Here is a 9,709-nt window from a genome sequence, read left to right as displayed (position 1 = left end):
GACCTTGTCCCATGGGGCTCAGTTAGCAAAACACCACAAAAATCCTGCAGCAAACCCTGTGGGTGGTGCAAGGACTGCAGGAGGCAACTGCAGTTCTTCCTCTTCCATCCCTGTGTCGTGATGGATCGCTGCAGTGTCATCCCTCTGAGATGTAACTGTCTTGCTGTTGGTATTTGAGCCGCGAGAAAATGATGTAATTAATAATCATTACGTAGATTTCTGCAACAGTGTTGCAAAGCTCTTTACAAGCACTCAGTAATTAAGACTCATAAATTGCATAAAAGGTATATGGGGATCTTTTGAGGGCTGAGATGAAGCTGTCTCCTGGGCAGGATATTGCAGCTGATCGACACCCTATAGCGACTGCCTTTCTCTTCTGATGGTGGTTTGTTAACTGATGCTCTTTGAAGCATTTTTGTACACGTGCCCAGAGGCTGGTTTAAAGATAATGAACTGAATTATTATATATGGGTTTTGCCTAATGAACTGAATTATTCAGTTGGCACATAAGCTAGCAGGCTGCCAAGAGGCTGAAATACTCAAAAGGTGAGCAAGCGCGAAGAGTCGCTTAGGGAACACTGAGTGAACATCTTCTGTCAAAAAGAGTTTGCACCCAGTCCTCTGACAAACCTGCTCAATGACTGACAGTATGAAGAGAGCCCTACTACAACCAGTCTGATCCTCCAGCAGACTGCACATGGATTTATCTTTCTTTCCATGGAACTGTCTGTGGTTGGAGGGTCTGCTTTTGCAGACCAGGCTGTAGGTTTCCCTTTGACGTTGGCATTGAAGCAGGATGTGATGTATTGCATGGTCCTGGTCTGCCAGGCTGCCTAAGTTGAAGCTGGCAGCAAAATTCCCAAGGGAGTCTATATTCTGCACCCTCTTTCCAACCATACACAAGGCTGCATCTCTCTACTCTCCGGGCCCATGGGTCCTGCCTGACATTGCTCCTCTGGCTGGGCAGTGACAGAAGGAGGTGTGCTTCTAACAGGTTTATTTAGCTTCGCATATCTGCTTCAGGCAGAGGGGACCCTTTCACGCTGGGACATGCACTCTCCTGAGACTGCACTACCAGCTGCAGAGTGACAATTGGTGCCATCAGCACAGGGAGGCTGGCAGAACCCCAGCCAGCTGGGAGTGTGATTTTTGGGGCGTGGAAATCGCAGGCAGCCCCCATCACACCAGAGGAAGAAGACCTTTTATGCTGCAATTAATTTTCAAGCAGCAGCTCCTGTTCAAAAAACCCCCCAACCAACCAACCAACACCCCCACCCCTCATCCAACCTGTCAAAATCTTTGGGATAATTCAATTACCTTTGCCTCAGATTGTGCATAATTGATGAAACCTCAAGCTACAGGTATGCTTGGCATGGATTACATTTCCTGGTTTGAAATATTCTCCCCTTTTTGGGAACGTGCAGCAGCTCCAATCCACAGTCTGTCACTCAGCCTTGGACCCTGGAGATCTGAATTGGAAGCATGAATAACATCAGGTTCTGGAGTTTTTAACAGAATGTGACAGTTTAATTAACTGAGCAATCAGCTGAAATATGACTTCAGGACATAGGTTGGCCAACATCAAAGACACTGGAGGACACCTCCCTAAATTAAAATATTCAAAGGAGAAAAAAAACCCAAACACAACCCAAACCAACAAAAAACCCCCAAGCCTCACTTCCTGCTGATTTTTTTCCCCTCTCTTTATAAGCTAGAAAAATAAACAAACTTTAATGTTTGACGAGATCTAAATGGGATGCTCTTGTTTGGACAGAGCTAATAGGAGACTTGGTTGATAGCTTGGCGTCTTCGCCTCAGATAATTAATCACAGGGAGCTGCTCTGCTCAGTGACAGCATTCAGAAGAACACAAATGCAGCAAACCATGCTACAGGCCACTGCCATTTCTCACCTCTTGGGGACAGGCTTTCAGACAGAAGCACACAGCCAGCTTAAAAATCCTATGTTTGAAACGTTGTCATCAGCAACGTGGACAAACTGCTGGAATATTATTTCAGCCAAATAATGAGATGCCTTAGGCTTGCAAAATAAGCAATGCAAACACTAACTACTAGGAATTGAAGCCAGAGCGGGGCTGGGGGCAGAGGGAAAGGTGCAGCACATGCACACAGTTGTGCACAGCAAGCTGCCGTGGAAGCTAAAACTGAGCAGACACAACTGGTACCTTTCCACAGCAGGAGTGCTCCAAAACGGTGACCCAGCAGCCTCAATTACAGCCTTGTGTTTGTCTCTTTCTTTTTAATGGGCAAACAAGTGGCTGCTTGCACACATGAAATTCATTGCAGACCGGGGCTGTGGCTGACCTCAGTCCATTAGCCTTAATGGGGAGGGAGGGTTGCTCCTAGCTTCTCAGCTGTGATGAGGCTTTCAAAGAAGGGAATTATCCTACATCCAAGCCTGGCATAAATTAACTGATTTTATTAAAATGTGGCAATCCTTCTGTCTCCTTCCACTGAGCACATGCCCCAGGAGGAAAGTTTGTTTCTCCATGCCTGGTGGTTGGGCACAAGTGAGGGGCAAGGGTGAATGGGTAGGTTAAGGGTTAAAACTGGAAGTGTAGTACAGAACAAAATTGGGGTGGGAACCCCCAAACCCTAAACCCTTCTTTCCCAGCAAAAAGACCTACGTTGGGGACCTGCTGCTGCTGATGTCTGGGCGTCTGAGCTCTGGGTATAGAGCACTGAGCAGGAGCATGAAGATGGGAAACAGAAAGGCCCTCACAGCAGCTTCTGCAGCTCTTCCCAGCCCTGGCCCTGCTGCAGGCTGTTGCTCATGGCTGTTTCTGTGGTGCTTTTGTGCCACTCTGGAATTATTCTGAGTCACTGACAACAAACTAGGTCCTCCCTACCTCCAGTCTGTCCAGGTGGCATGGCCAGCGCTGCATGGGACTCGCCTCAGATGACCTCTCACCAATTCACAGTGTTTTCCACAAATTCTTGGCCACTTATGGGGTTATAAATACCTGAATAAAACCAAGCTTTAAAAATAAAATCTAGTTTAAAATAACTTTCTGTTACGTCTCCATTTATGCCTTCCCCCCCTTTTGTTTCCCTAAATGTGTCACAGTGTATGAGGAGTGATGCAGCACAGGACAGCAGTTGAGTGTTTCTGTGGACCAGGGGCATCAGGGCAAGACAAGGCTGCGTCTGACTTCCCCCTCCCAACCCCCCTTCAAAACTTCCCTGGAAGTTACAGGACAAGGAGCATGCACAACGTTCTTAAATGCAGGACAAAGACACCGAGACCCTCCGTGAAACTCCAGCACTGCCCCCAGACACAACTATAACATGTTAGCCTGGAGTTTTTGTCCACAAAATCATCAGGAAAGTACAAATTACTTGCCCATCGCTTCGCTTTTGGGGCAGCCCCGAGGAGCTCAGTACCTCAGCTCCTGTCTGCCAGCAGTTCGTGCTCACACCAGCAGAGGGTGCCAAGCCCCCGGCTTCTGCGCTAGCAGCATCTGTAGGGATTCCACCAGACGAGTCCGGCTCAGGCAGTCCCTGCGCCGCCCGACTGAGCGGGCTGAGGCTGAACCCCCAGCCAATGCACCCCGGATCTGCAGAAAAAGCTCTTCACACCCCCCACAGCCCCCTCGCAAATACCTTTAACTCTGTTGCAGCAGTGCCGCCCGAGGCCACTAGTGCAAGATAAATGTGGGGTTTGTTCTATTTTAAAGAGACTCTGGCTCTTCTGGCGTGCGGCTGCTGGCCGTGGGTACCACGCGGGGGGATACCTGAGCTCCCGGAGATCCAGAAAATCCCCTGAGATCTGCCAGGCAGAAGCGTGAGAGGTCAATTCGTGCTGCAAGGCGACCGGGAGGTTTAGCGGGAATAAAACCTGGCCGATCCGTGAAGTTTCGGACTGTCTGTTTTTCAAAAACACTGGGAGGCGCAGCTTTTATACCTGGAGTGAGCCCCGGTCCCCGGGCAGCCGCTCTGCCCCCAACACCTGGGAGAATCCTTCGGGGTTCAGGGATACAGCTCATACTGCCCGGGCGAGCACACCCCGAGGAAGAACTCTCCCAGGGAGGGGCCGTGGGTGCCTTCCAAGCCCCCTCCCATGGTGACACTCGAGCTGCGAGAAATCCCCGCAGCCCCCACGCTTGTCCCTGGCCGCGGAAGCCGCAGCATCGCCCTTTAAAAATACAAACGCGAACGGCAGGAAGAAAACGACCCTTTAGGGGCCGCTCCGCAGAGAAAACGGCGTAACCCCCCCCAAAACGTGCGCGCAGGTGAGGGGGGGGAGCCGCTCCTCCGCCCCTCCCGGGACCCTCCCCGCCCGTCGCGGGTGTCGCAACCGCGCCCGGCCTCAGCCGCGCCCCGGGGGAGGAGAACCGGGGGGTTGCGGCGCGCAGGCAGCGCGCAGGCAGCGCGCAGGGGGCGCGGGCAGCGCTGCCGGCCCCGCGCCCGGCCCCGCCGGCCGCCCCGCGCTGCGGCGCCCGCCGATGCTGTCGGTGCCGGTACCGGTGGCGGGCGCGGGGGCGGCGCGGGGCGCGGGTTCCCTGCCCCGCCGGCGCACCATGTGCAGCGGCGTCGGCTGCTTCTGGGCGCTGCTCTCCGCCGGCCTCCTGGCCGCCTGCGTCGCCGCTTTCCTCTCCCCGGCCTGGCTGCTGCCGCCCGGCCGAGCCGCCGCCGGTTTCGGCTTGCTCTGGCGCTGCTCCGGGCCACCCCGAGGCTGCCACGGTTCCACCGGCCCCGGTGGCTTTGGAGACATCCCCTCCGGTTCCTGGCAGGTGAGCGCCTCCCTCCACCCGATGGTCTCCCCAGCCTGTCTCGGGTTCCACCATCTCCCCGGTATCCCCCATCGCCTTCCTGGCATCACCCCTGCCCATTCCTGGACTCCCCGGCGTCCCTCATCACCTCCCCAGCATCCCTATCCCTTTTCCTGGACTCTCCGGCATCTTCGCTGTCCTTGCCTTGGCTCGCCGGCATTCTCCATCACATCCGCGGCATCCCCTTCGACGTGCCCCGGGCTCTCCGGCACCTCCCGCCCCTCATCATCCCTCCCACATCCCCCCTAGACCTGCCCCAGTCTCTCTGTGCTCCTCGCTTCCCTAAGGTTACACTGTCGTCACCTTAGCATCCCCTGTTCTGACCCAACTTCCCCAGCATCCCCTAATCCTGTCCCCCAGAGCTGCCCCAGCATCCCTGTGCTGGCCTGAGCATCCCTGTGCTGCCTTTGAGTATCCTCTGCATCCCTCCATGCTGCTCTCAAGCATCCCCTTTCATCCCCTGCATCCTGCCATGTCATGCCCCTGACCACCCCTGTGGGGCCACGTCCCTCTTTTGGGTGCTTTGCCATGCTCGGGATGCTGCAAAGAACCACCACTACCATCCCACTACCCCCCACCCCCAGGTGTTTTTGTGCTGGTTGCTGCAGCTTTAGCTTGGCCACAGTGCATGTCCTGGCTGTGACCCTGGCAGTGCCACAGGTCTGACACAGCCACCCTGCCTCAAGTCACCCCAACCTGCCTGGGCGAGCTCCTGTGTGGGTGTGTGGGAGGGAGCTAGGGGAGAAATGGGAAAGGTTTGGTGCTTCCCAGTGAGGCACTGAGCACAGCTTGCTGGCTGAGTTTGCTGAGTGGGAGAGGAGCAGGGAGGTGGCTGAGGCTGCTGTCCCTGAGACATGAGGTTCCAGACACTGAGCCTGGACTGGGGAACTGTGGCCATTCCCAGCCTGGGGTAATGCCCTTGCCAGGTTTTGAGAAGGAGGCCAAGGCCTCCCCGTTTGCCCTGTGGGGGAGCTTGGGTTGCTGTGGTGCCCTGAGGGGACCAAAGAGCTGCCCACCCCTGCTGGGTGTGCATGAGGACCACTTAAAGCCCAGCCCCAGCATCCCAACACCCACTTGCCCCTGCCCTTCCTTCCTCCTCTTCTTTCCCTTCCTTTTATTCTTAGCTTCTTACCCTGAGGTTGTGGCTGCGATTTCACCACAGCTGCTCAGCACTCAGGAGCTTTGACTCGCTCCGGGTCGCTGCGCTGCAGAAATCCCACCGGGAGGGCTCAGTCCCCAAGAGGCTGTAGCTGTGCCTGGCACAATGGGTGTCAGTAGTTGAGTTTCTCAGCCTGCAGCGAAGCTGTGCTCTTATCTCTCCCCGGCTGGCAGGTCTGCATGTGATTGCTTAATCCCGGCACGGTCCTTAAGACTGTCATTAAAAACAAATATTGTGAACTGCAAAGGACAGGACAGGCTGCATGAAACCCTTCCTATTTATACAAAAACGTGCAAAAATGCTGTGGTTTCTGTCAGCTGGCCTTTGTGCAGCTGCATTGGCCAATGTAATTCAGATAAACACTTCCAAGTAATAACAAACTTTAAAGATAAGAAGCTCAGCAGTGACTCATTTGAACAAGCTTCAGCTACACACAGCCTCATCTGACAGCCCCTGAAAACACTTGAGAGCCAGAATATAGCATAACACAAAACCTCTGAGCTTGGGCTGTGCTAGGGGCAAATAATATCGTGGTGTGGAGTGGAGGTTACAGGGGAGTGTGGTGACATGCCCTTGTCACCTTTATTGGTACCCCCCAAATCACTGATGAACGACATAAAGTGCAGTCTGTTTCAGGAGAAAGTGCTCCCCTGCCAGCTTTCTGCCACGGTGAGGATGAGAACACCTCTTGTGATGGGGATTTGATGGGGTAGAATGTAATAAAATAGCTCTGGCAGCTCTGCTAAGGCAGGCAACAGCTTCAGCTTTCGTGCATGAGCAGCCCTCTGCACCTGACCGCCTCGGTGCTTGGGATGGGGGGAGCTGGGCACTGTGAGCCCTGACCACAAGTTCAAGCAGGAGATTCTTCTGCTCCTTCTTTAAATGAAAGCTGAGAGCCTGATGTGGGTCAGAGTCGAGGAGCTTTTGAGAACAGCCACCAGGGGTTTGCTGAAGTGGTGAAGGCTGGCAAGGAGGGTGTGAAGCTGCGGCAGTAGGGGGCAAGGGGTGCAAAAGGCACCGTGGGGATCAGGGGCTCTTTAGTGTGAAGTTGGTGACACATCTGAGGAGACACTGAGAGTACATCTGGGAGGATGCTGACAGCATGCCTGGGGAGATGCTGAGAGCACATCTGGGGAGGATGCTGACAGCACATCTGAGAAGGATGCTGACAGCACATCTGGGGAGGAAGCTGATGGCATATTTTGGGAGATGTTGAGAGCATAGCTGGAGAGGATGCTGACAACACACCCGGGGAGGATGTCCACCTGCAGGACACAGGGGGTGGAAGCAGCCTGCAGCCGGGATGTCCATCCATGGGGAACGTTGTTCTTTTTGTTTCCTGAGACCTGCTTTCTTAGCTGCCTTCCAGACACTGCCTTGGAACTGGGCTGGGGGAGCCTTCAGCTCTGCAAATGATCCTTAACGGCCAGTTGTGCGTTTGCACTTGGGGGATTATGTTAATCATGCTACAAATGATGCTTTGAATCATGTCTAGAGGTTAATTAACATGCCTTTCTTCTCTTAAGAGGACCTTCATGTCTGCTTAGAGTTGCTGGCTTTTTTTCTGCTTCCTCTCATAATTACTTTGCAGCTCTGTAATATCAGAGGTACCTTTAATTTAACCCTGTCAGTGCTCAGGCTGCTGGGGCTTTGCACCGTGCTCAGCATCATGATGGTGATTTGATAGGGTGGAATATAATAGAATGTCCCTGATGCCTAGAGATGTGGTGGCCAGATTGTCTCTTGCAGGCTGAAACCTTGCTGGAGCTGATGGGATCTGGAGAGGGTCTGGCAAGAGGCAGGTGAAGAGAGAAGATGGAGATACTGCTCAGGAGCCATAGACAGTTTATGAGTGGAGCCCTTAGATGGACATTTAATAGAAAGGATGATTCACTGGGGGAGGATCTGGAGCTGTCAGGGCTGGAGGGGGGCATCATGAGGGGTGCAGGCATCATGGGGTGAGAGGATTGTTCTTGGGAAGCCAGCTGGCAGAGCTGGGAAAAGCAGGTGAGCCTCTCAAGCTCTGAGCTGCTTCCCTACATCTCAGTACCTTTATTTCATTGATGCCAGCTCTCAGTGTGTGTCTGTGTGCAGAAGAGTGCTTTATCCAGAGCTAATTTATTTTCTTTTTCAGTGGGAGCATTTGGCTCATGGGTTTCTGTCTCAGTGCTGCTTCATTTCAAATGTCTATTTTTATTTTTCCAGATAGTCTCCAATTATTTTCAGGCTTTGCCAAGCGTGTAATCTTAAAATAACAAAGAAGCTGATCAGCCTGTGGCATCCAGGTTAAAACCACATGGACCACTTGCCTCTGAAGCCAGCGATGTCCTGCTGGAGAAGAGCACAAAATAACCCACTCAGGACAAAGTAAAAGCTTTGCATGGCCCCAGGAGGTCCCTGAGTAGATCTTTCCTGAGTTTTTGCCCATAGCAGGACTCAAGATTCAAGCTGGTGAAAATGCACAGTAAACCTGCTTACCCTTTTACTGGCAGAAAGGTTTCCTTGCCCTTCACTGCTGGTTTCTCACTGTGTCAGTTCAACACTGCTCTCCCGATGTCATCTGATGTTTGCCCCTTGAGGTCAGGTTTGGAGAACTACTCAGCAGCTCTGTTCCCAGTGAAAAAGCACCTGGAGTGCTCCTGGAGATGGGAAGATATTTGGAAAATCCATTGCTCCTCTTCTAGCAGAGTCTGGCACAAGAGAGAGCTGAGTGTTGTGGGGGTCCCTGTCTTGCAGCGTGACCCAAGCAGGGAGCTATGTGTGAGCCTGGCTCTTAGGCAGAGCCTGCCCTACCTCTGCAGGCTGTGTCAGGCCAGAGTGATAATTTGGGATTATCAGGAAATCAACTTCTGGCTCCTCATCCTAAGAACTTCCCAAGAGAGCAGATCTTCCCCTGTCCACCAGTCAGTTTGATTGTTAATTGCACTTACACAACCTTGGCAAGAGGCCTAAGTGCTCAGCAATTCCTGAAATCACTGTCCTCCCCTTTATGCTTATCACCTTGCAGCAGGCTTTAGCTCCTTTCATTAGCCACCCAGAGTTTCTGCTCTGCTTTAACTCATCAGAAAGCACCTGGTCTTGGGAAAACCCTTAAATCTGGGGCTGTGGCCTTGTGCTTCGGTGCCCAAGTAGCAAACCATAACCAGGACTCACTGAACCAGTGAAGTATCACTACTAAGCTGGGCTGAAATGGGTGCTGAGACAGGACCAGCTTACTGGTGGGCCATGGAAGGTCAAGTTGATTGAGAATGCAGACAGGCTGCTCCCAGGATTAATTCCATCAACTCTGCTCTCAACGGGAGACAGGAGCTGCTTTGTTTAAACAAAGGCTTGGAGCAGTGGGTATTAGCCATGGCCTCACTGTCTGGGCTGCAGGACCAGGGGCTGGGTAACAGCCAGGGATGAGATGTGGCTGCTGATGTCACTGATGGCTGGGCCACCAGCACACAAACCTGCTCAACAAATAGCAAGCCCTGACCCCTGTGCCTCGGGAAGGGCATTACCTGGGTGCATCAGAGACATTCTGGGCTGAAGTTGGAATTTTCCCTTTGCAGGGCCCAGAGCAGAGTCTGGCACAGAGTCGTGGGGACAGGGCAGGGACATTTTGGTGGTGGGACATTCCCTCCATCATCTTGAGCCTGCAAGTTCTACTCCCTTTGGGCTCCTCTCCACTGATTTTCTAAGGCAAAGCCAGATGGAAGAGCTTTGTGACCTGCAGGGCATTGCCTGGCCCAGGATGATGAGCCCAGCTTTGCTGCC

General features: G+C 53.1%; 1 protein-coding gene across 1 annotated transcript in view; it reads left to right on the top strand.

Annotated features, from left to right (window-relative positions):
• The first annotated feature begins 4,421 nt into the window (after positions 1 to 4,421).
• LHFPL7 (LHFPL tetraspan subfamily member 7) overlaps positions 4,422 to 9,709 on the top strand; it is a 64,507-nt gene continuing 59,219 nt past the window's right edge. Inside the window, exon 1 of the mRNA XM_009903257.2 lies at positions 4,422 to 4,752. Within this exon, the coding sequence (XP_009901559.2) occupies positions 4,465 to 4,752 (288 nt within the window). The 5' untranslated portion in view covers positions 4,422 to 4,464. The remainder of the gene's footprint in view (positions 4,753 to 9,709) is intronic.

Source organism: Dryobates pubescens, chromosome 13 (genome assembly GCF_014839835.1).
Source record: "Dryobates pubescens isolate bDryPub1 chromosome 13, bDryPub1.pri, whole genome shotgun sequence".
Taxonomy (NCBI): domain Eukaryota; kingdom Metazoa; phylum Chordata; class Aves; order Piciformes; family Picidae; genus Dryobates; species Dryobates pubescens.
This window is presented reverse-complemented; position numbering and strand designations above follow the sequence as displayed.